Source organism: Tenrec ecaudatus, chromosome 12 (genome assembly GCF_050624435.1).
Source record: "Tenrec ecaudatus isolate mTenEca1 chromosome 12, mTenEca1.hap1, whole genome shotgun sequence".
In the NCBI taxonomy this organism is placed as follows: Eukaryota; Metazoa; Chordata; class Mammalia; order Afrosoricida; family Tenrecidae; genus Tenrec; species Tenrec ecaudatus.
This window is the reverse complement of record NC_134541.1, coordinates 406,911-431,283: the sequence shown is the minus strand read 5'-3', so window position 1 is coordinate 431,283 and position 24,373 is coordinate 406,911. Positions and strand designations below refer to the sequence as shown.

The 24,373-nt window shown below is 60.5% G+C and overlaps 1 protein-coding gene across 3 annotated transcripts; it reads left to right on the top strand.

Annotated features, from left to right (window-relative positions):
• The first annotated feature begins 12,846 nt into the window (after positions 1–12,846).
• ARFGAP1 (ARF GTPase activating protein 1) lies at positions 12,847–22,237 on the top strand. Of its 3 annotated transcripts, XM_075528315.1 has the most exons (14): positions 12,847–12,981; positions 14,729–14,792; positions 15,109–15,218; positions 15,428–15,599; positions 15,778–15,878; positions 16,291–16,377; positions 16,578–16,674; positions 17,035–17,091; positions 17,651–17,683; positions 18,251–18,280; positions 18,832–18,888; positions 19,967–20,026; positions 20,678–20,754; positions 20,840–22,237. In XM_075528315.1, exons 2-14 carry the CDS (start codon positions 14,733–14,735, stop codon positions 21,180–21,182), a joined length of 1,284 nt encoding a protein of 427 aa, XP_075384430.1. In that variant the 5' UTR covers positions 12,847–12,981; positions 14,729–14,732; the 3' UTR covers positions 21,183–22,237. The 3 variants fall into 3 exon arrangements, with proteins under 3 accessions (XP_075384430.1, XP_075384428.1, XP_075384429.1); XM_075528313.1 differs by lacking the exon at positions 18,251–18,280; XM_075528314.1 differs by lacking the exons at positions 18,251–18,280; positions 19,967–20,026.
• Positions 22,238–24,373: the final 2,136 nt, after the last annotated feature.

Sequence of the window (24,373 nt, the reverse complement as noted above, 5' to 3'; positions counted from 1 at the left end):
TCAGCTCGGCTGGCAAGGAGACCTTACCCTGTGGGGGCAGCGAGGATGTTGCCCCACCTTGGCAAATTCAGAGTGAAACCCCCACCAAGAGCCCCAGTATGGTGTGGGCCCCCGTCCCCCAGCAGGGGCCCTCCAGCTGATTCTAGAGGCAACATCTCTAGAATCCTGCTTTCACTTCTCCAGCCCCAACCTGGGGGGTAGGGCGGGGAAGACAGTCTCAAGGGTTGGGCAGTTCAGGGTCAGCTACAGCTGGGCCGGCCCGCAGCCTTGCCCGCCCAACCTCAGGGGGGCTGTAGTCCCATCTAGAAACCAGCCTGGATGGGGTGTGGCTGGGGGGCAAAGTTCTCATCATCCTTCTGGGAAAGCCCCAGAGGGGCTGCTGGTCCTTTGTGCAGAGTCTGGGCAATGGGACCCTCTCACACTTATCACCAAGAGAAGAAAGGCCACAGGACCGCCTGCCTGCCTGCCTGCCTGCCTGCCTGCCTGCCTGCCTGCCTGCCTGCCTGCCTGCCCCCATTCCTTGCATGCAGCAGCCGGAGCACTGTGGGTGTCAGCGGGCTGCTGTCCACGCTCCCAGGCTGGTTGGAGGGCCCTCTGCTCGGTCCAGCAGCACAAGAGGTCTGCATGGTGACTGTGTCTGTTCTCGGGAAGCCAGGTCTGGGGAGCCCTCTGCCTCCAGTCCCCCGACTTGGCACCTCCTGTCGCCGAGGAGTTGAGGCCTGTGTGGACCAGCCTGGTCCTCTGAGCCCTGTATCACACATAGCCCGGGGTAATGGGCCCCATGGGATTTCCAGACTTGCCTGCCCCCAACCCCTGCTGCGAACCTGAGTGCGCCCTGTACCCCAAAGTCCACACGCCCCTGAGTGCAATCCCCACACCCCTGAGTAGCAGCCCTGCCTCCTGAAGTCCAGGCACCACTGCTGTCACTAGGGACACTGTCCCCTCCCCTGCCCTCCAGCCGGCTGGCCTCCTCCCTTTCCATCTCTACTTCAGGCTTCCCCTACCCTTCAGGGACGCCTCCCACTAAGGCAGCGACTGTGGCTCCCATTGTCCATGGAGAGTCCATGGAGAGTGCTTGGGGCCTCCTAGATTCTAGCAGCACCGCCAGGCCCCCTCTTTCTGAGCCCTCCCCGAGCAGCTCCTTCTCCCCTCTCTGTGGGCCCTCACCTTGGCCATTTATGCTGTCACAGCCCCCTGCCCCACCCCGAAATCCTAGAGATGGCATGTCCCCTCACCAGCTGGTCTGGTAGAGCACCAAAGTCAGCATGGCCACTGAGGTCCAAGAACACTTCAGGTGATGGCTTCTTTTAAAACAGCCCCTGCCCCTCCCTCAATGTCCCTCCCAGGCCATGGCTCAGACAATGAGGAGGCAGCCCTGCCCAGTGGAACCCTGGGCATCCCCAGCCAGTGGCTGGATAACCAGCTGCCTGTGGTGACAGTCCAAGATCCAGGGACCGCTAACTGGGCCTGTCCTCCAGGGAGGCAGTGGCTTGGGAAATGGCTGAGAGCCACATAGAGGAAGGTTTGACAGACAGGTGGCCCAGAGACAACCCCCACCCCTGCGCCCAAGCTCCCGGACAGTGCGTGGCCTCCAGCGAGACCTGGGGGAGCAGCCGGGTGACTAGGACCCCAGCCCTCTGCTCTTTGGCTCACCAGGCCAGGGCAAGGCCAGTGCCGGAAGGACAACCCTGGAACGGATGCAGAGCAGGCCCACACACTGGCCAGGTGACCAGCAAACCCACTGCTCCCCTCAGGTGCCATGTCCCACAAGGAACTTGTCCGCTGGGCACCAGCAACAGGACTTGGGTCTGGTATCAGGATCCATCCCCACCACCCACACCCACCCACTCCCGCACACCAGGGACCCTGCATTCTGTGCAGTCACTGCCCTCTGGGGGCACCCACAGGCTTGTTGGGTGCCAGCCGGTGCACAGGTGCCAGTGAGAGCTAGGTCTAGACGTCAGGGCAGCATCGCCTCCCCATCACACACACACGCCTAGGTTTTCATTCTGCCCGGTTCCCGTGGACCTGTCTCCAGCGGCTCTGGGGACCCCGGGCCACCCCTGGCACAGACACCCATGGGGACGGGGTGACCAGGATTGGACAGAGGGCACCAGCTCCCACACTTGGCGGTGGCCAACTTTGGCGTGGAAGCCCAGGGTCCGTCCCTTCTTCCCTAGGCTCCATCCTGGAGTCGGTCCGCCGGCCGCTCACCCGCTGGAACACACAGAGGAAGCCGAGTCAAGGCCCGTGCAGCAGCCCAGGGTGCCGAGGGCGCCCTCAGCCCGTCTGGGGCCCTGCCCGCAGTTCCCTTCCAGTTAGGTTAACAGCTTCACCGCATCTCTCCCTGGGGGCTGTGCCTCAAAGGGGGAGGGGCACAGGATGGCGCAGCGAGGAGCCCCCAGCTTCGAAGCCCAAGGATACAAGCAGTTGGAAGACCTAGCACCCACTGATCAGTCCTATTCCATGTGGGGGACCAAGCCACCCCCTATCTCAAACATTCTTCCTGTGAAAGCCTGCGGTCCTGGGCTCGCTCCAGGAAGGTGCTCCCCTGCCGCCCTCTCCTCCTACCCTCTGCCCAGTGCAGGAGAAGGTCCTGAGTTGGCATGCAGGGGAGGTTGGGTGAGCATGGAGTGCATGCACCCAGTGAGGGCAGGACTGGTCACAGTGGGGACCTCAGGGGCCTGGGGAGGGCTTGCTGCCACAGGACTCCCCCCCGCCCAGCACAGGGGGACCCTGGGGTCCCAGTTGGGCAGCAGAGATGCATGTGCTCTGAAGGGCCAATCTTGTGGGAGCTGGGGCCCACCCAGAAACCGCTGGGAACACCGGGGCAGTCAGTCCAGAGGGAGGAAGACATGTTGGGAGGAGCCCCTAGGCTGGAAGTCACTGGCCTTTGAATTTGACCTTTAGACCACGTTGTGTGGGGTGCAGGGCTCCCCGAGAAGAGCTTCAGGACAGCGTCACAGTGAAAAAGCAAATGGTGGCACCATACATCCAGCAGGTACCCCTCTCAGCATTGCTGTTTGTGGGCGGGGCGCCCCTGAACGCAGCCCCCGGGCACCGGGTTACAGCAGCACCCAGCCTCTGCCCATTCGATGCCTGCAGCAGCTGCACCGAGTCCTTCAGTGGCTGCAGGCTAGACTGAACAGGCAAAGCCACCAACAGAGGGTGTGGATGTGCGCCTCCCAGGGCCCCAAACTGGCCTGGGCTCCCAGCTGAGGGATGAGAATGTTTTGGAGTTCGAGGTGAAGGAGGATTCCAACCCTGGGAAGGTCCTAAATGCCGGGGATGCAGCCCAGTAAATGGTGACCAGGACAGTTGAGGTAGTTAGCTTATTGTGCCAACCTGGCCAATAAACACATGTGGGGTTAATTGAAGGGCGGAGGGATAAATGGCTCAGTGAGCCTCCCCTTTCTAGTTCTCGGGTCTCTCGCTTTGTGATGGTCGGACTAGGGTGCCTTAGCCAGTTCCCTGCTTCAGCTGGCCAGGCTCACTTCCTGCAAGACATCCTCAAGGAGAAGCTGCGTGGACCTACCTCGATACAGTCCTGGGTGTTGGAGCAGCCGTGTGGAGACCCCTGTCAGCACTGAGATGCTTACACATTCACTGATTCGGCTTTCCTCCTGCAGTTGGCATCATAGTGTGTCTTTTGTCAGATGGAGGAGGACTTTGTGGATCGGTGTCAGATATATGGTTTAATGTTGGATTTGTGGGCTTGGGCAGCACTGGGTTGGGATGTTTTCTTGATGCGCACTTAGCCTTTATATGAAACTCTCTCTGATACATGAATTTCTATGGATTTGTTTCTCTAAAGTACCCAGACTATCACAACAGTGCATGGGGCTGTTTCAATGAAAAGTTGCATGCAGAAAAAGAGAATTTGTGGTGATTTATACCCTATAGAAGCCACAAGTTTAAAGTAGACCAAACCCCAACCCACTGCCACCGAGTCTATTCCAGTGCGTGCTGCTAAACCCCTGTGCACACAGAGCCGCCCTTAGCAACTGTTAACCAGGAGAGCAGCCACTCTGCGCTCCATCTGGTTGACGGTCCTCTTCTGCTGTCCCTTGACTTTACCAAGCATGGCCTCTTTCCCCCAGGACCGGCCCCTCTTGGGAACATGTCCAAAGTACATGAGATGGAGTCTCTGTCCTGGCTCCCGAGGAGTGTCTTGGCTGAATTTCTTCCAAGACAGATTTGCTCAGACCCTGGGAGTCCATGGTCCTTTCAATATTCTTTGCCGACACCATAACTGAAATGCCTCGTTTCTTCTGTGGTCTTCCTTATTCATGGTCCAATGAGGTGATTGAAATTACCATGGCTCTATGGTCCTCTCCGGGCATTGGCTGCTCTGAGCAGGTACATTGTCCTCAGGGCTTGGTGGGCCAGGATGTGTTCCACTCTCTCTCCTTCCCTCTTCGCTTGCTCCCATGTGCTCTGATCAGAGGCACCCCTCTCCCTGAGCTGCAGCTTCATTGCTGTCCTCTGTAGTGCATTCTTCTTGGAGGAAAGGAGGGTGTGTGGGGGCCCCACATGAGACACAATGTCCCTCACTGACCCATGGGGCTACAGGAACTACACTGGAGACAGCGCAGGAATTGTGCCTGATCTGACCCCACCACACCGGGGTGAAACACTAAGGGTGTGCAACAGAGCAGCAAGGGGAGCAAAGCAATGAAGTCCCTGGGGAATTCCAAAAACGGTGGGGCCACAGTGTGGCACCCAATCAGACTCAACCAGAAAATACTCCTAAAGGTCAACAACCAGACCTGGAACTATTTATAGGCTTTTTTTTTTTGTCGTTAGTTTTTGGTTATTGTTGATGTTTCTTTTTCTTTTGTTTTGCTCTGTCTTGTTTTCTTGTGTTTATTATTGTCTCTGTCTATCTAGATAAGATAGGCAGGATAAACAATCCAGAGGAGAAAACAACAGGACTGATGGCTCCGGGGCGCCATGGGAGAGGAAGAGGCAGGGAAAAGGAAGGAGGGGTGTCAACAAACCCAGGGACGGGACCCTAATTCTACCTTACCAATCTGGCTTGACCAGAGGATGCACACTGGTTCAGGTAAGAGCTGGAAATTCAGGGAATCCAGGACAGTTAAACCTCTCAGAACCAATAGTGAGAATAGTGATACCAGGAGGGTAAGGTGGGGAGAGAAAGGGGGGACTGATCACAATGATCTACATATAACCTCCTCCCAAGGGGATGGACAACAGAAATGTGGGTGAAGGGAGACAGCAATCTGTATAAGACATGGAAAAATAATTTATAAATTGTCAAGGGTTCATGAAGGAAGGAAGGTGGGGGAGGGAGGGGAAAATGAGGAGCTGATACCAAGGGCTCAAGTTGAAAGAAAATGTTTTGAAAATGATGATGGCAATAAATGTACAAATGTGCTTGACACAATGGATGGATTGTGATAAGAGCTGTAAGAGTCCCCAATAAAAAGAAGAAGAAGGAGGAGGAGGAGGAGGAGGAGGAGGAGGAGAAGAAAAGACCATGGCTTGACTCAGGGGCGCCTTAGCCCTTCACAGTGACACCTGTTCTTCAGCACTTGTACGCAAGCTTGTGCAGCAGATTCTGCAAAGGTGAAGGATGCGCTGCTGTTTGACATTTCCCACTGCTGCTTCCATGAGCATGGGTGGTGGACCCAAGCGAGAGGAGCCTTTGATCACATTCCCTATTGGTCCAGGTTGGAAGGTGTCAGTTTTCTTCACACTGAGTTCATTCCACACAGGACACTGCAGTCTTTGATCTTCATTAGCAAGTGCAAGGCCGTGTCATCTGCCTGTCATCTGCCTGTCACAGCCTTCCTCCAATCCTGATGCCAAGTTCTTCATCATAGTCCAGCTTCTTCCATTATCGGCCCAGGGTACAGTTTGGATAAGTGGTGAAAGGATGTAACCCCGACTCACACTTTTCCTGATTTTAAACCACGTCTGGTTGCACGACTGCCACATGATCCATGTACAAGTTCTGAGTGTGTACAATGAAAGGTTCTGGAATTCCCGTCCTTCTCAATGTCAACCATAGTTTGGTACGCCCCACATCGTGCCTGGGCACAGTCCGTAAAACAAGTCGACCTTTTTCTGGTACTCTGTTTCCAGCCGAGATCCATCTGATGTCAGCAGTGATGTGCCTTGTTCCACGTCCTCTTCTGAACCTGGCTTGGACTCCTGGCCGTTCCCTGGTGTGCTTTCCTGGCAGGGCCTGCTACTTTCAGTACAACCCTCATCCGGCCACACCATGCTTCAAAGGTGCCGACTCTCCTATGGCCTCCCCACCATGCGTCCTCAGAGCAGCCATGCTGTCCATTCACTTCCGATCTTCAGTAAAATGTCCCTGTGTGCAATGTTAAGGACACCGTGGGATGGTTTCCACATTCCGTTGTGTCACTCTTTCTCTGAGGGGACGCGGCGTGGCTCTCTTCCAGTCGGCCGGCCAGATCTCCCCAATTTCCTGGCACAGATGCGTGAGTGCTCCTGGAGCTTCCTCAGTGTGGGGAAACAGACCTGTTGGCTTTCTGTCCCTTCGCGGAGCCCTGCTTTGAGCTGATGCTTCCAGGGCAGCACAATGGGCTCTCCGTTGCCTCTTGAAACAGCTGAACATCGATTTACAATTTTATTTTTGGTGTTTTATTTTCATTCTTTCAGAATTGTTCAAGATTGTGACCATAGAATCCTTCACTCTCATATCTAGAGACTTGACTATTTTCTTCAGTCCTTTCAGCTTGAGACATAGTTTTGGTGACTGACGCAGAAACCAAGACTGTATGTCTTTACGGGAGTAGAGAGCCTCGACTTGGGCTGGTGGGTTAGCAGCTTGGGACCTCGCCTCCAGCTCCTTCAGTAGATTGATACCACCCCCAGGACTGGCCCCTCAGAATTCGGAAGCCTGGGAGTATGTGCAGCTCGGAAGGGGACCCCTGAGGTTGCTGTGTGGGAGGAGGGGGGCACAGAGAGCAGCTGCCTTCCTTCCAAGGCGAGGAGGGGCAGGGAAACTGCTCTCAGGGAGGAGACAGCTGTGTTCCAGGGGCGGGGGGACCTGCCTTGTGGGCACCTGTTAGTACTTCATTGATTTGTCACCTCTGCCTCTGTGGGTTTGCGGATGGGGCAGTGGAGGGGGCAGGGACGGGGAGAGGTCTTCTGGACGTGTGTCCTTCGGCACCCTCACTGGTCCACCTGCCCTGCATACTGCACAGCAGAGGGCACAGGGCTCCGGGGGCAGGCGGGTGCCCAGGGCACTGAGGCTATCTGTGCTGCTCGCAACCATGCAGTGCTGGGCCCCAGCCCAGGAGGGAGGGAGGGAGGCCAGGGTGGGTGGCCTCTAGGACCTGCCAGCCCGGCATCAGGCCAGTGGCTGAAAGCCAGTGGCTGGCGGGGGCGGGGGGAGCAGCCCCCTTGCCTTGGTCCCTGGGACTGAAGCCCCAGCACTGGCATCACCCTGTTAGGCGAGGAGCAATCCCTCCATGTGTCTTTGGGAAGCTGTGGCATCCATTTTGGGTGCACCCAGCCCATGACTGCTCCTCCTGCTGTGCCAGCCAGTTGGTGGGGACAGGTGTGTGTCCACGCTGGACTCTCAGAGCAACCCCACCTGCAGGAAGTTAGAGCTGGAGCCTGTCAGCCTGGGGGAGGCACGGGCCCCTGGACGCACCCCTGCTCACTCCTCTTGGCTCACAGTGACCAGCGTGCCTTGGGGCAGCATCCTCTGCTGGGGTGAGAGTATTAGGGGTGTTTCAGAGCTGAGCCCAAGTATGAAGACCAGAGAAGACCAGGCCTGGGTCAGGGCACCTGCTGGCCAGGATTGCTGAGCCTGGTTTAGCCGTGGGTGTGGGCTGGGCACTTGGTCTGGAAACTATAAGCCCAGTTCCAGGATGTAGCCGTTACTTAACTGAGAGAGATGTGGAGGGGGCAGAGGTGAGGGGTATGGGATCCTTGTCCCCCTGGCCCCGAGGGGCTGTGAAGCTGGCCCCGGCCTAGGGTGTATCCTGCTGGTGTGGCAGAGGGTGTGTGATACAGCCATGTATGTCCCTTCGTCCTTCAAGACTGAGGACAGCCAGGTGGCCGGGGTGGTGGTGGGGTGGTGGACCTCCAGCCCTGGACAGCTACATCCTTTCCCCACACAGCCATCCCTCAGGGCCTGGTGGTGGGCAAAGAACAGGCGCAGGCGTCTTCAGGGGGGGACAACCCTGACTGTGTGGGCTCAGCCTACCTACCACCACGGGGGAATGGGAAACCAGAGAGGGCCAGCTACCAAGCCAGGCTGGGTGCCAGGGCCTTGGAGGACATCTCTCCAGAGGTGACTGAAGCATCTATAGACTCCCACACATGACCACGGACGAGTCAGTGCAGAGGCTGTGCACAGAGACAGCAGCCAGCCTGGCCCGTGAGGTGGCCACAGAACCACAGCTGTGGCCAGACAGGTCTCTGCTAGAGAGGTGGGCAGCAGTGCAGGCTCCGCATGAAGCTGGATGCAGGAAAGCAGGAACGGAACCTGGAGAGCAAGGGGGAGGAGGGAACTGTGAGCCTGCCCCCAGCTGCTTCCACCCACTCCTGTGGTCTGTGCCCATCTGGGGGTCTGGGAGCCCACAGGAGCCTCCTTCAGCCCAATCCGCTGCCAGACAATAGATTGCCACTGCTCAGCTGAGGGGCTCCTCTCATGAGCCCCACTCCCTCTCAGCTGGGCCATTAGCTGGTGGCCGTGGTCACTGGGAGGGGTGGAGGGCAGAGCCTGCTGTCATTGCCCCTAGGCCAGGAGGGCCCAGAGTAGAGGGATGTGCCACACGGGAGGGGGGACTGTGGTAAGCACACAAGGGCAGGCCTATACTCTCCAAACACCCCCAGGGTGCCTTGTGCCTATACAAAGCAGAAGGGGGGGATGCTCCCTGTCACTGTGACCTCAGTGTCCACAGATAGGCGGGGGCTTTGGGCATCCTGTGTCCCTGGCCCCTGGCAGCAGCCTAGCTGAGTATTCAAATGCAGCCCAAAGTTCTGCCAGAGCCAGATCCCTCCCTAGGCCAGGGAGCAGAGGGGCACAGGGAGGGGCAGGCAGGGGCCATGAGGCGGCCCAGCTTCCCCTTGAAAGGACCCCAGGGCCATACTGCTCACAGCACAGTGTGTGTGTGTGTGTGTATGTGAGGTGGGGTGTGTGTGTGTGAGGTGGCGTGATGCTGTGCTTGGACCTCAACCCAGAAGCTGTTGAGATGGCCATCCCCTGGACAAAGACCTTCAAACAAGCCGGGCCTGGTCCGTGATAGAGTGTCCTGGGGTTTCTGTGCGGTGGCTGCACCAGCCCGTTGAAGGGCAGGGTGTCCAGAACCGGCACCCCTGTGCGGGCAGGACTCTAGATCAGCGGTGCTCAACCTGTGGGTCTCAACCTCTTTGGGGGTCGAACGACCTTTTCACAGGGGTCGCCCGATTCATCACAGTAGCAAAATGACAATGATGAAGTAGCAACGAAAGTCATTTTGTGGTTGGGGGTCCCCACAACATAAGGAAGTGTATGAAAAGGCCAAGGCACTAGGAAGGTCGAAAACCACTGCTCTAGATGGGCTCAAGGGGAGAGAGCCTGAAGACACCGGCCATCCACACTTGCGCACTCATGTACCCTGGCGCGTGTGCATGTGAATGCACACAGACGGAAGCCACACACCCTCTCCTACACGCTGCCACATGCACCGTGTCCCCGTGCACACCCCGCAGAGCACTCAGGACAGTTCATACCAGACATGCACCTCTTGAATCTCGGGCTCCTTGGGAAAAGGGGCTTCCTGCAGGCCCACTGGATTGCTGGGGGACACCAGGCCAGTTGTAGGGCTAAAGGTTTAGAGACTGCTGACCAGCGGGGGCGGTGGGGGAAGGTGGAGGGAGCAAGCACCAGGACCTGTATCCCACAGCAGGCCACTTGGGGACTGGGCAGCAGCATGTCCTGAGCAAACAGGGCAGGAAGCAGGGTCCCTGGCAGGGAGCTGGGCCTTTACCCCCAGGACTCGGTTTCCCCTGCCAGCCTCAAGCCTGACGCCTGCTTCCCAGCACTCTCCAGAAGCCACCCCCAAGCCTGTGGCTGCAGAACCTCACCTAACCCACCCAGGAGGTTCATCCTGAGCCCTTGTTCTGCCAGCTCCAGGCGTGCTGCTGCCCCGCTCCCTAGTGGCCTTCTGTGGGGTTCACATGGAGAGCCTCAGGCCCCGGGGAAACACCAAGATGCTTGTGTTAGCGGAACTGGAAATTAATTGCCTTCTGTTCCCGTGGCTCTGAAAGAAGACAAGTGATCTAAGCATCTGAGGTGGGTAATGAAATGTTCTCCATTTGCAGGAGATGTGCTGCCACATCCACTCCCCTGCCTCCCTGGAGGAGTCTGGCCACAGAGGGGCTGACGCTCTCTGGATGCTGCAGCTCCGGGGGGTGAGGGGTAGCCTGGCCCACTCTCTGGAAAGGCCACCACGCTGCAGTGAGCATGCCAGGCCTGCTGGACGGAGCCTAGAGCCAGGGAAGAAGCAACACTCCCTTTTGTGTCCACAAAGCCTGCAGGCACACGTGCCTGCCTTCCAAGGATCAATCTCCCAGGCACAGTTCAGTGTACAATCATGCTCATCGCGGTCAAGCTCCACCCCCTAAATGCCCCACCACCTGCAACCGAGGCAGCTCGAGGACTCTTACTAGAGGACTCTTTTACTGTGCGCTCAGAAAACGGGAAGTCTGCCTCTGCTGGTGTTTGGTCAGCTGGTGCCAGGCGCTGGTGGTGCCTTTTCTGGGAACAGCTTCCTCTTTCCTTTCCTCCCGTCCTGCATCTTTTTGTCCTTCACAGTCGGTCTCCCCCAGGAAGCCCACCGGGACTTATCCAACACCTCACGCTCTGACCCGGCAGTGCCCGCATGCCCCCAGCAGGGCCTCACTGCGCATCCTAGACTGTCTTGTATTGCTCCTTCCATGCCCCCCAGTCCCCCACCTGTGCATGCTAATTGCCTCATGCTGCAAGAACTGATACCCTCCCCTCCAGTCCTCTGGGTGCAGGGTGAGCCCCTCCTGAGTGTCCTGAGTCAGGACTGGGCAGGCCAGGCCAAAAGTGCCTGTAAATCAGAGGACCCGCCACCTCTCCATCAGCGATGGGGGAAATGCTGATCCACATTTGGCTACCCACCAGACTGGACTCCTACGGGCATGCATGGACTGCGCTTTGTTAAAGGCTGGCCATTCAGCCTGCCCAGTGGCTCTGAACACAGAAAAGGCCTGTCAAACTGCTTCCACCAGGTTCCAGCCAAGAAAGCCCCACGGAGCAGTTGGGATCAATTCAGCGGCACAAGACAACATCAACGACAAGAATGGCCAAAGTGAAAGGGCCAGACAAGACCAAGTGCTGATGGAGCTGAGGAGCAAGTGGAAGTTCCATGCAGCGGGTGGAAGTACAAAACGGTACAGCTGCTCTGGTGACTGCTTGGCATTTCCTCATAAGGCTACACACACACACCTGACCCACCACCCAGCTATTTTACAAGAAAGGAAACTGTGCCCATACAAAGACATATATGAAGTTCAGGACACATTTAGCTGTATGCAACGTGTAGGCCCACACAATGTTACGCTTAATCATTGATCCATGAAGAAAGCTTGGGCGAATCAGGGAGTAGGAAGGAAGAGACAAGTCACAAGCAGCTAGCGGTACACCCTCGAGAAGTGAACCAATGGGGCTTCCAACAGGCGTCAGTCCACACGTTTGAGACCCTGCTGTGCAAATCCACCTTGGGCAGCACCTGAGGCCACCCCTGCCCACAGGCTTCCCATTGGCCTCAGCCAGAGGGTGAGAGGAGAGAGGCCCCAGTATTCCTGCGGCTTCTGCCTATGATGTCATCCCTTAACCACACTCCATAGCTCCTCAGAGCCATCGGCTCTGCTTCGGGGTTGCTGATAACTTCTGCCTTTGTCCGGCTGCCAAATTCCTTGAGGTTTGTACCCCAAGCTTAAATCCACATGTAGTCCCCTCGAGTTAGGCTGTTCTGCTGTGAATATTACCCAAGGCCGTAGAAATCCTGCCCTCAGGCAGTGTGCCTTAGAAAATAAGTTACCTCCTCCACCCTCTCCGGCCAGCTCAGCGAGGGGCAGTCTCTCTTGGGGGCTTGCACGGTGCGTGCAGGACAGTGTGTGACAGTCAAGAGTCATGCCCTGCCAGTGATGCCCTGACTGCCTCGATTGGAAGGCCTGTAGCAATCTTACAAGACCTTCTCTCTGACAAGGGACTGCCCCAATCGTTGTCCTATACCTGCAGTGCCACCTCTAACGGAGATGCGGTGATCTGCCCCATCACGACATAGGGACCGTTCCCTTTGTCCCAGGCCTTGTGTAACTGGTGTCCGGACATGAACCCTGGAGAATCCAGGCTGACCTCGTGCTAATGGCCTCCCTCAGGAGCCCCGTGTGTCTGCGTCTCTGGGCTGTCTTTGCCTCTTTTAAGGCTTAGAATATACTTGGGATGGGGGGGGGGTCTCCTTCCCCGCCCCCACTTTTGCAACGAGTGCCCTTGGATACAAATCGCCCGATGATCCTGGGGTGAGCGTTCGCTCGGGTGCGCCCGTCCCCGCCAGTCTGCCCACGGGCCGCGCCAGGCCAGGAAGGGCCGGTAGCGGGCTGTCTTGTTGGGGTTTGTAGTGGTGTCGGCTGGGGAGAGGGTCTGAGCGAGGGGAAGCGGCCGCCGGGTCCAGCGCGGACCCACCTACCCGGCTCGCTCGCCCACCCAGGCCCAGCCCTGCAGGAAGCGGGCACGGCAAGCGGAGGATGCGCGTCTCCATAGGAACCGCGGGGAAGTCCCGCCCCCGCCGCCTCCGGTTTCCCGTGAGCCTTTGCGAAAGCGCTACGTAGCCGGAAGTTGGTGGCGGCCGGGTCGGTGGGGAGCGCGCAGCCCAGCCTTGGTGCAGCCCAGCGGCTCGGCTCGACCGACCCCGGCCCGACCGACCCCGGCCCGGCCTGGCCCCGGCGCCCTTTGTCCCGGTAAGCACGCGCTCGGCGGGACAGACGCGGGCTCTCTGCCCGCTCACCCGCCCGCCCGCGGAGACCCCTCCTCCAGGCCTCCCCCGCCCCCCAAATTTGCCCCGCTCCCTGCAGGCCCCCAGCTCCTCCACCAGGGCCAGGGTTCCAGGTCACCCACCCCCCCTGCTCTGGCCTTGCCCTTGGCCCCGCAAACTCTTCCTGCTGGACAGGGGCCATGGGCAGTCAACCTGAAGCCCCCCACAGTGCCCTCTGCCAGTGGCCCAGGGGGATTGGGCTCCCCGCGCTTCCTTGCTCTGTGACCCCATGGTTGTCAAGGGGCGGTGGGGAACTGACGAGGTGAGGGGCTTTTCTCAATCCGTGTGGGTTTTCTGGTCCTCCCCATAAACCACTCCAACGCGCACCCCTATTCTGAGAAAGAATCCCGCAGGCTTGGTGCTCAAGGGGAGCAGGTCTGGGCTCCCTCATTCCAAGGGCCCTAGCCTATAGGGGGAACCCCCCCAGGAGCAAAGCCGGCAGCCAGCTTCTGAAAGGTCCCAGTCTTAAGAACCGTTACCCAAACCCCAGCCATCAGATGGCGCTGACTCGTAGAGTGCTGCAGGACAGTCTGGAACGACCCCTGGGGTTCCCAGGCTGTGAATCCTTATGGAAGCAGACAGCCTCAGCTTTCTCCTGTGGAGCGGCTGCCAGGTTTGAACTGCAGACTGAGCGGTGCCTTCCCTGAAAACCCTCCAGGACCGTTCTGCTGTGTACCCGTGGGGTTGCCACTAGCCGGGATCAGCTCAGAGCAGCTCACAGTGACTCCCTCGTTTGCCTTCGGCCCCGCTGTGACATCACCAATGCCTGAGTGGGGCGCCGTCTGTGCTGCAGCACGAGGGCATGTTGTTCTTGCCATTGGCGTGCCCCTGTAAGGCGCCCCGCCCGAAACCCCATCATCTCCCACGAAGGGAGTCATGTGGCCATGTCAGGTTCAGATCTCACTGGGGGCAGGGTGTCCCCATCACCTATGTCACGGCCCCGGGACTGAGTGCTGTCCGAGCCGAGGAACCAACCTTTAGTGGACGCTGAGTCTTTGCTTGGCTGGGTGGGTCCTCTACCCTGGTGCCTTATCTCCGCTCAACCACCTGCCACCCTGGTTTCCCAGGATCCACACATGGTAGGGGCCTGCTGTTCCTGTCGCTGAGTCCCAGGGCCCGTAACAAGGGGCACTCGGGCAGCAGCAGCTGCTCCCCAGGAGGCTATGGTCCACCCCAGCACCCTCACCACAGGCTGTGTGTTGGCCTGTTCGGTTTCATTGTGACCTAGTGGGGGTGGGCACCAGAGCTTCAGAGTCGTTCTCCCGACACCCCAAGCCTGAAGCCCTGTCCATTCTCATCTGCCTCAGAACTGTGAGTCAGCTGGGGCCAGTGGAAGGGGGTCTTTCTGCAGTGCCGGGGCAGGACAGTAGTGGGTGCCCTGCTCCCTCTGCCCCACAGGGCTAGGTCATTTCCTTAGTCTGGACGTCCCCTGGCATTGATGCTCCCTAAGCCAGAGATCTCTGGAGAAAGGAAACACTTGGCTTCCAGCCACCCCTTGGAGCCCCCGTGTTTCTGGGGAGGACAGGGGGCGTTGTGGGCAGGCAGGCACACTGTGACGGCCCTGCGAGGCCTGGACAGTGGGTGGTGCAGAAGCTGCAGCCTCACGGGTCCCAGGCCCCTGAGGAGGGCACTGCCCTCACTGTCAGATGAAGACCCTCTGTTTTCCTCGGCAGCGACATGGCCAGTCCCAGGACGAGAAAGGTCCTGAAGGAGGTCAGGGTGCAGGATGAGAACAACGTGAGTGCTGCCCTTGCTGGGGACCGGGGTGGGGGGGTGAAGCGGGACCTCTGGGGGACTGGACTGATGAGTGAGCAGGGCAGAGCCGCTGGCCTCTTCAGGAGCTAGTTACTCGGGGCAGGGGGTAGAGCAGCGAGTGTCTCAGGTCGAGTGCAGTTCCAGAAGCTTCCTGTGTGCCGCACTTGCTGCCGGGGCTGGTCGGTTGCCGGTCAGGACACCTCCACCTGGGACCTCCCTGTCTGTGCCTGCGCCTTGTGGCTCTGGGCGCTTGTGTGGCTGGGCACCCTGCTGAGCCTCACCTGTGTCCTTGCCGCAGGTGTGCTTTGAGTGTGGTGCATTCAGCCCTCAGTGGGTGAGCGTGACCTATGGCATCTGGATCTGCCTGGAGTGCTCGGGCAAGCACCGCGGCCTGGGTGTGCACCTCAGGTCAGTCTGTGGGCGCAGCGTCCGGCGGCCACCCCAGCCCGGCCATCTGAGCGCGCAGCAGGGGGCCAGGCTGGGCTCCCTCCCCATACACACTTGACTCCCACGAAGTGCTCCTCCCCGCTCCCCCCGTCACCCCCCCTCCGCCCCATCCCTGGCCCTTGCAGCACGTTCCCTCTCCCCATACCTGACCCTCCCGGTGCTGTTCCCAGCTTTGTACGCTCCGTGACCATGGACAAGTGGAAAGACCTGGAGCTGGAGAAGATGAAGGCTGGTGGGAACGCCAGGTTCCGAGAGTTCCTGGAGTCCCAGGAAGACTACGACCCCTGCTGGTCGCTGCAGGAGAAGTACAGCAGCAAGGCTGCAGCGCTCTTCAGGGACCGCGTGAGCTGCCCCTGGGGAGGGGTGGCTGGGGTCAGAGGGCGGAGGTGCCGCGGGGAGGGGCGGCTGGGGATGGGTCTGCAGCATCCACAGGTGGGAGGACATTTCGCAGGTGGGGCTGAGCAGGTGTGGGGCTTCAGGACAGCGGTCCTCTCTTCTGACCTGCTCTCTGTCCTCTCAGGTGGCTACGCTGGCTGAAGGTAAAGAGTGGTCCCTGGAGTCGTCGCCCGCCCAGTCCTGGATCCCTCCACAGCCCAAGATGCCACTGCCGTCTGCCCACCGGTACCTACTGCCAGCTGTTCCCAAATCAGGGAAGAGCCTGGCTGTGCGCCCTTCGTCCTGTGGGGGACAGCGTGGGGAAGCTGCTTGGCTCGAAGCTGTGAGCACGTAGCCTTGGCCCTGAATGGGCTTTTGGGGCGCCCAGGACAGCCAAGGCTACGGCGGTCACACAGCCACCATGGGTGGAGGCAGCCTGGGCACCTCCGGCATTCTGGGTGGTGATGCAGCTGTCTCTAGTCTGTGGACCACGCCTGCCTTGCACCCTGGGGTCTCAGTGGCTGTGTGGGGGGGGGGGGTACACGGCTGCAGGCTGCCTGCTTCCTGCTAGGTGGGCTCACATGGGGGGTCAGCTCTGCTGTGTCCAGGGGGGCTCTGGAGGAGACCATGGGCCACACAGACCTCCCTCTTGTTTCAGAGCGGCTAGCCAGCCCCAGAGTGTGACTGCCTCCTCTGACAAGGCCTTTGAGGACTGGCTGAACGATGACCTGGGGGCCTACCAGGGGTGAGGCCTGGGCTCGGGGTGGGGGGGGGGATGGCACGGCCTCGCCTGGGGACACAGCCTTGGGTACTGGGCACGCTGCTCTGAGCAGATCTGATGGAGTAGCCCCCAGGCCCACCTGTGCTTGAGGAGGGCCGGGGCCAGACGACAGGCTCCGCCCTAGGCACCATGCCCTCAACTCAGGTGGTCACACATGTTCGCAGGGCCCAGGAGAACCGCTACGTGGGCTTCGGGAACACCACGGCGCCCCCCCGGAGGGACGAGGACTTCCTCAATCATGCCATGTCATCCCTGTACTCGGTGAGCGGCACAGCCCATCCCCATGTGTCCCGTGTCGTCCCTGTGCTCGGTGAGGGGATTCAGCCCACACCCGCCATGTCACCTGAGGCCCCTCCACCCATCCCCCCATGGGATAGGACCCTGAAGTTTAGGTCCCCGAGAGATCGGCTCACTTGCATACTGTGGTTGTAGGAGCATGTTTTAAATCCCACAAGGTAATTTTCTCCGAAAACTGGAAGTTTTACAAGTACTGTCTGCCCCAGGGAGGGTGGGGCGTGAGCCAGGTAAGGTCACTGAGGGGCTCTGTGCCACAGGGTGGCTGAGGACCTCCCTCTCCCTCCGTCCCCCATCTCCCTCCCCCTCCATCCCACCCTCCCTCAGGGCTGGAGCAGTTTCACCACCGGAGCGAGCAGGTTCGCCTCTGCGGCCAAGGAGGGCGTGAGTGACCCCAGCCCGTGTGGCAGAGGGCCAGGGGGTAACTTGGCAAGAGACCACCATGAGGCCTGGTTGGGTCAGCCTGGTGACCACGAGGGTGTAATTGGCCACCTGAGCCCCGAGAACCACATGCAGAGTCCTCTTGGGGCTCTGGGTGCAGCGAGGTGGGGGCAGGCAGGGCAGCCCTCTGGGAGGATGTCCAGGCCGGGTCTTCCACCCTCTCCTTTATTGTACCACTTGGGAGTGAGGAGGCAGCACAGATGGGAGCCAGTGGGGTAGACCATCTGAGCTCCTCCCTGCTGGGGACCTCTCTCCACTGGGGGATCCCTTCATATTGAGTCCTTTTCCTCAGAGCCCCCTGCCCACTGAGTCCTCCTCCCCCTTAATTCCCCTCCCCACCAAGTCCAACCCCCCACTGACAGCTCAAAGGAAGAGAGTCATGGGGTTGGAGGGGCGGCTGTTGTCCTCACAGGTAGAATTGGGTGGCTTGCCAAACGGGGGCTGGTGGAAACGGGGGGTCGGTGGAGGGAGCCGTGTGCACAGCCTATCTGTTCTCCCTCAGGCCACGAAGTTTGGATCGCAGGCCAGTCAGAAGGTACTGGAGAGACGGCTGCAGCCAGGCTGTGCGATGCCCCTTTTGCCCCAGAGCTCAGGGCTGGGCCCCAGGTCCAGGCCCTGAGTGACCTTGGTGGGCTGGTCCTCAGAGCCACTCTGGGTGTGGCAGGCCGAGGCGTCTGCTGGGTGCCGAGGTTGCTGCAGTCTGCCTACTCACTTTGGTCCCCTCTGAAGGTCTGGGGGCACCCTTTGCTCAGCTCAGCCTGGTGCCACCACAGCAGGCCCGCCCACTGTTTCCTGGTCTGTGGTTCCTTGCTTGAGCCTGTCCTGGCAGCCCCTTTCCTGGGAGACAGCACTGTTGTGAGGGCTTGGCAGGGGCACATGGTGCCCCTGCGGACTCTTTCCACCGTTCCCTGGACACCGCCGACGCACTGTCCCCACACTCTCCTGACTGTGGGGTGGGGTGGGGCCAGTGGGGCGTTGTGTCCCCTGTTTGTTGCCAACGTGGAGTGGTTCCGATGGGCTCAGTTGATCTCGGCTGCTCCCCATCCCAGTTCTCTCTCCTTCCTCCCCTACTCACCCGGCTCCCCACGCTGTCCGGGTAAAGTTTTGGGGCTCCAAGCAGCAGCCAGAGCCGGTAACACCACAAGTCTGTCTGCCTGTCTGTCAATGTCCATGTGCATGGCCTGTCTGCCGTCTGCTTGGGCCTGGTGCTGTCCTTTGAGCTGTTTGGCCCATGGGTGGGGGTGGGCTGGGGGCAAGCTTATCTCCGAACCAGATGCTCCAAGTGCTGCTGTCTTGCTGCCCCAGTTGTGAGGAGCAGGATGGGTCCTGGGGGCTCCACCAGTGCCGTCACTGCGGTCAGGACCTGGAAGGCCGCTGCTGCCCACAGCCTCTTGCCCCTGCTCACCCCTGTGGGCCAGCTGGGCTAGTCTCAAACCACTCCTGTCCCTGAGGCTCCTCTTGGCCCCTGCTCCCCACACGGGGGTCGCTCAGGCTGGCTGGTGGGTGGGTGCCCCTCCCAGCATGGCATCCTCTGGGGGCAGGAAGCAGCTGCCCCAGGAGACACCCTGGTGGCCTTGGAGGCTGGACATGGGCCTGGGCCCGGCACATCATCTGGGCCCCCCTCACCTGCTGAGCAGTGCCTTGAGGGACTCGGGCTTGGGTGACGCCGTCTGCTCCCCGCAGGCCTCCGAGCTGGGCCACAGCCTGAACGAGCACGTCCTCAAGCCGGCTCACGAGAAGGTAATGTGACTGGGCCACCCTCTCCCGGGAGGGCGAGTGGGGGATGCCGGGGAGCGTGGAGGCCGAGGGGAAGCAATCCCTGCTCTGTGGGATGCGCCGTTGGTGAGGGCTCAGGAGAATGCCATCAGTGTTGGACTCAGCAGTGCTACCCTCGCCCGCCCCGCTCCTGCCCTGTGCTTCCTGTTTCCATCTCGCCCACCTCCTTACTGCCCTCTGACCTCAGAGGGTTGATGCTGGCCCAGGGATGAATTCAGTTCCAGACCTGAAGGGTGACTAAGGGTGCTAGTCTAGGGGATCCCACTGGTCGCTGCCTGACCAGGAGGCCTGGTCTCCAGGCCGTGGAGACAGACATGCGTGGTCCGTCCGTCCGCTGGACTCCATGGCTCCGTGCGTCCTGTGCTTGTCCTCACTCTGCTCCCCTCCAGGCGGGGAGAGGCCAGTGCCTGCCCTCTGAGGGCTGCTGGCGAGCATTAAGTGCCCGGGTGACCGTGGTGATCCTGAGGCTGCGGCCCCGTGACTCCTCCCCTCCCCTCCCCTCAGGGTGCGGGGCTGTCTGAGGCTCTCACAGCCTTGCCCCTGTCTGCCAGGGCACAGGCACGGCTGTGCTGGCTGCAGAGGTGAATGCCCCTGTGCAGGTGACCGCTGCCAAGCCTACGTGTGCTCCTGAGGGCCCCTGCCCGCCCTGCACGTCTGTCCAAAGTCCTCCCCATCGGCCCTGCTGGTGCAGCATCTGTCTGTCTGCTGCTTTTCGATCCTTTCTCCTAACCCCCCTCCAACTGCACCTCCCTCACCTCAGCCGCGCCATCTGCCTGCATCTGTGGACTCAGCTTTACTTTCCAGACCCCTGTTGCCCCATCCCCGCCATCAGCACTGCCACCCTAGGGTCCCTGAGCGTGGTGTTGACATGCTGTTGCTAACGGGTCCTGTGGGCATGAGCGCTGTAGTGTCACACATCCCTGCTGCAGGGCCTGCAGAGCCCCCTCCCACCCCCCACCATGGGGGTCCCCGCTCTGCATTGTTGCCGTCTCCTCCCACCACGCCTGCCTGAGCTTCTGCCCGTTGCCCCGTCTGCCCGCAGGTGAAGGAGGGGAAGATTCTGGACGACGTGTCCAGTGGGGTGTCTCAGCTGGCGTCCAAGGTAGGCGGCCTGGCCCGCCGGCCCCAGGCAAAGCCAATTTCCTTGCTCCTGGCCAACCCTCACTCGGCAGCCGCACCATCATTTCGATGCGGGCTGCTGAGGGCATGGAGCGTGGAAACGGCTTTGTGGGTTCTCGCACCCTCCTTAACTGTTGCCTCTCTCCCTTGTGCTTTCCTGCGGCTGCTGGCCTCCTGGTGAGTGGCGAGTGTTGGAGGGGCCCGCGCTGGCCCAGGGCCTTTCCTTCTGCTCCGTGACCCTCCCGGCTGGTCTCAGTGTGGCGGACGCTGGGACCCTGAGCACAGCCTGTGGCGGCTTCTGCTCAGAGGCGTGTGTGTGACGTGAGGGGCCGTGTGGAACACCCCTACAGGGCTGTGTGTACTGTGTGTAGGGTCACATGTAACGCTTGTGGGGCTTTGTGTAACCTTTCAGGGTTACATGGAACGTGTGTGAGGCTGTGTACCGTGGATGACTAGTCAGTATGGGACTGCATGTAATGTGTGCAAGCTTTGTCACATGTATGACCTTGGATAATTGTGGGGTTGTGTAACACGTGTGGCTGTATGTAATGTGTGGGGCTGTGTGCCTGTCATGCATGTGGACCTGTGTATCGCGTGTGGGGCTATGCACAGCTCACTGCCTGGTGTCCCCCAGGTCCAGGGTGTGGGCACTAAGGGCTGGCGAGACATGACGACCTTCTTCTCTGGGAAAGCCGAGGAGCCTGGCGACAGGTGAGCCCTGGTGGGAGCCCCCAGCAGCGTGTGGGTGAGACTTGGGTGCCCTTGGAGGAGGTGGCAGTGACGGGCTCTCTCATAGACCCCCGGAGGGCAGCAGCTACCAGAACAGCAGTGGGGACCATGGGCAGGGTGGCGCCGTCAGCCAGAGCTTCTGGGAGACCTTCGGCAGCGCTGAGGCCCCGCGCACCCGCCAGTCCCCGAGCAGCAGCAGCTGGACGTGTGCCGACAACTCGACGGAGCACCGGAGCTCGGACAGCTGGGACGTGTGGGGCTCGGGCACCGGCTCCAACCACAGGGACAGCAACAGTGATGGCTGGGAGCACTGGGAGGGCGCGGCTGGGGAGGGCCGGGCCAGGCCCATCCACAAACCAGCGCCTCCCCCCGCGCCCACTGACGAGGGCTGGGACAATCAGGACTGGTAGATGCCCTGCTCTCTGCCCTAGTGTTGCCCCCCACCCGCCCCCCAAGTCCTGAGACATTCCCGACCACCACCAATGAGCAGCAGCCTCCCGGCCCCCTGGGTCCAGATGCCCTGGTCAGGTGAGCACACTCCACTGGGCTCTCAGCACTGAGACCATCCAATAAAGGGACGCCCCAGCGGCAGGGCAGGTGCTGAACACTACTGTTGCTTGTGGTGCAGCCCCCTACTGAGGGCCCCACTGGAGCCCCTTTCTTTGGAGAGAACCCCCAGCTGGCCCTGCCCTCGGCCTCATCCCCCAGTTGCATGTGGGCAGCAAACCTCCGGTCGGTCCAGTCTCCACATGGGCCTTGCAACCTAGCGGCTGCTTGGGGGTCACCCCAGGCCTTCCGTGGAGAGCCTCACCTGGGTGGGAGGATGGACTCACCCACCGCCTCTGCGGGCTTTACCTGGGTGCACGTAAAGTCTGGCCCCCGAGCCCTCTGACCTGGCAGGGGGGCGGGGGTCAGCCCTCAGCCTCAGTGCCACCCACTCCAGCGCCTGCTGCTCGGCCTCCTGCCGTCCACAGCATGCTGCCTGCCGCCCCCCCCAGCCCCGCTTCTAGAACTCTCCCCTTGGTGGTCCTGCCCATGTTCTGGGGTGGGACCCCCTTACTGTTTTATTGTCACCGCCTTACTGGGCAGACCCGCTGCATGTACCCAAGGCCCTCGGCCCCCACCTTTGCGGGGAAAGGTGCCAGTGGTGTGTGGCTGGGGTGCGGTGTCCTCTCCCAGCTGGCTGCCCCTGGGTCATGAGCCTGGTCTCCACAGCCCTCTGACTATGGGAAGAGAGACTCCGGGTCTCCCCTTAGCCTGCAGCACCAGGGGGTACCCATGCCCTCAGCCGACTGAGGGAGCAGGGGCTGAGCCTGAGGCAGGACTGGGGCCACAGCTACAGGCATGATGAGTGCCACTGACAAGGGTCCAGTCCCCGAGCTGGACCGTCCACACGTGTGTCTGCTCCCCCACGCCTCCCCTTGGGCCCCAGTGCCCGTCATGGAAGAAAGGACCCCTGCTGTCATCACGACTCCGAATTCTCTGCTTTGGCCGGTGCCACCACTGTTCTCGGGATGAGAGGCCTGCTGAAATCGGGGGAAAGCAGCCTCTGCGAGTTGGGGGCTGTGCGATAGAGTGTAGGTGCTCCTGGATGAATGGGGTGGGGTGGGGTGGGAGGCCTTTCTTCAGATGTGTGCAGTGGCACAGATCCCCACCAGGTGGCAGCACACATCACAGGTGGGACAGCGGCTTCCCACAAAACCTGAGCTGTCCGAGCAGGCCACTGACTGCTCCACTAGGAAGGCTTGGTCACTCTTGCTTATATGAAAGAGTGGCCCAAAGTCCCACGGGAATGCCATGGTAGCCCAGGAGCCTTGGATTGGCGTGAGCCTTGCTGCCCTGCAAGGCTATCTAAGGTGGGTCCCTGCAGGCAGCCCGGTGCCTGGATGTCCTGCTGTGGGAGCTAAGTACAACACGTGGTCTGGCAGTTGTGTGACTGTGAAGATGGGCCCACGTGGACAGTGTGGACCGTCAGCTGTGTGACTGAAAATGGGCCCAGGCTATTGCCACCCCACTGCTCCCTGGGGCAGTCTGGGGACCATGACCTGTGGTCACCCCCATTTGCTGACAGGATACCCTGAGGATCGCTCAAGCTAGTAGGGGTGTTGGAGAGACAGCAGGGAGGGCATGCAGGTCAAGGCTTGTTGGGTGGGGGATTGGGGTCCCCTGGTGCTCTGCTGGTCGGACAGAAGCCTCAGTAGAGGGGAAAGCAGGTCATTGGGGGAGTCCAGGGATGATGGCTGTAGGGAGGGGCTGGTTTGAGCTTTGTACGGGCTCAGGGGTGTGTCTCCTGCCTGGCACCTCTGGTGCGGACATACCCCAGACCTTGGGGGCAGGGTGGCTTGGCCTGTGGCCCTGGACAAGCCTCCTTTGAGAAGGTGGGTCACCAGGGGCTGTGGGTGAGTGCCTCCTGGGGCCTACTCCGCCTGGCACTACAGCTGGCCCTGGTGCAGGTCTGCGGGAGCTGCTGGGATCAGCTAGAGCAAGGCCCCCAGCCTGCAGCCAGCCAGGCCTTCCTGCCCTGTGCCCTCAGGGTCGTGGGTCTGACTCCCTGTGTCCTTGTGGCGGTGGTGGGCCAGGGTGTCAGGTCCGACAGCAGTGACCTGAGCTCATGGGGTTCACTGCAGCTCACTCTCCTGCTAGGACCTCCAAGGATCTCTGGATTTGGGGGCACTCCCCTGAAAGCCCTTTCTGGGACCTGAGCCCAGGCTCGTGGGGCACTAGCACTCAGGACAAACAGTATTGGGGGCCCTGAAATTCGGCACCCTGCAGGGGGCCACTTTGGGTCACAGTGCCTGGTGTAGAGCAGGTACATTGTGAAGGCTCCCAGGGAGTGAGTGCCATGGAGAGAGACATGACTCTGGACTCCTGACCAGGAAGTGTTGTCCTGCCATGTGCCCACAGTCAAGGGTGCTGCCCCGTGTGCTCTCCCTGGCTGCTGAGGAGGGTGTGGCTGTGCAGTCCCCACTTGGGGCAGGTGTGCAGGCTTGGGGGACAGTGAAGGCCGTGACATTCTGTGCCCTCCCAGTCTCTGCAGCTTAGGGGGCTTCCCACAGGGCCAGCCATCTGTCCAGGCAGTGCTGGGGTCAGCTGGGACACTGGCATGACCTGGAAAACCCAAACACCCACTGCCATCGAGTTGATTCAGGACAGGGCGAAATGCCCCTGGACTTCCAAGGATGCAGCTCTTCACAGGAGCCCAGAGCCTTGTAGCTTGCCCTTTGCTGCTGGCGGTTTTGAACTGCTGGCTCTGTGGTTAGCAGTTCAATAAGCAGCTTCTCCTTCCAGGACTCCACACTACTGCCTCCCAAGCATTCCCAGGTCAGGTAGCCCCACCCACCACCACCTGGGACATTGGTTACCTGGGCTGGCCAGGCCCTGAGCCAGTACTGTGGTGGTGTGGCCCCAGTGCCTCAGAGGACACGGCTGCCTCAACAACCATCAGTGGGCTGGACCCCAAAGGGGGCCAGGGCTCAGGGAAAGGATGGCCAAGTGGGTCACCTGTGTCTCTCACCGGCCACCCTGATGGTCAGTCTTGAGCAGCCTCCTTGTGAACTCCTTTGGTGCAGGCTCCAGACCAAGGGGGTGTTGACACCTCAGC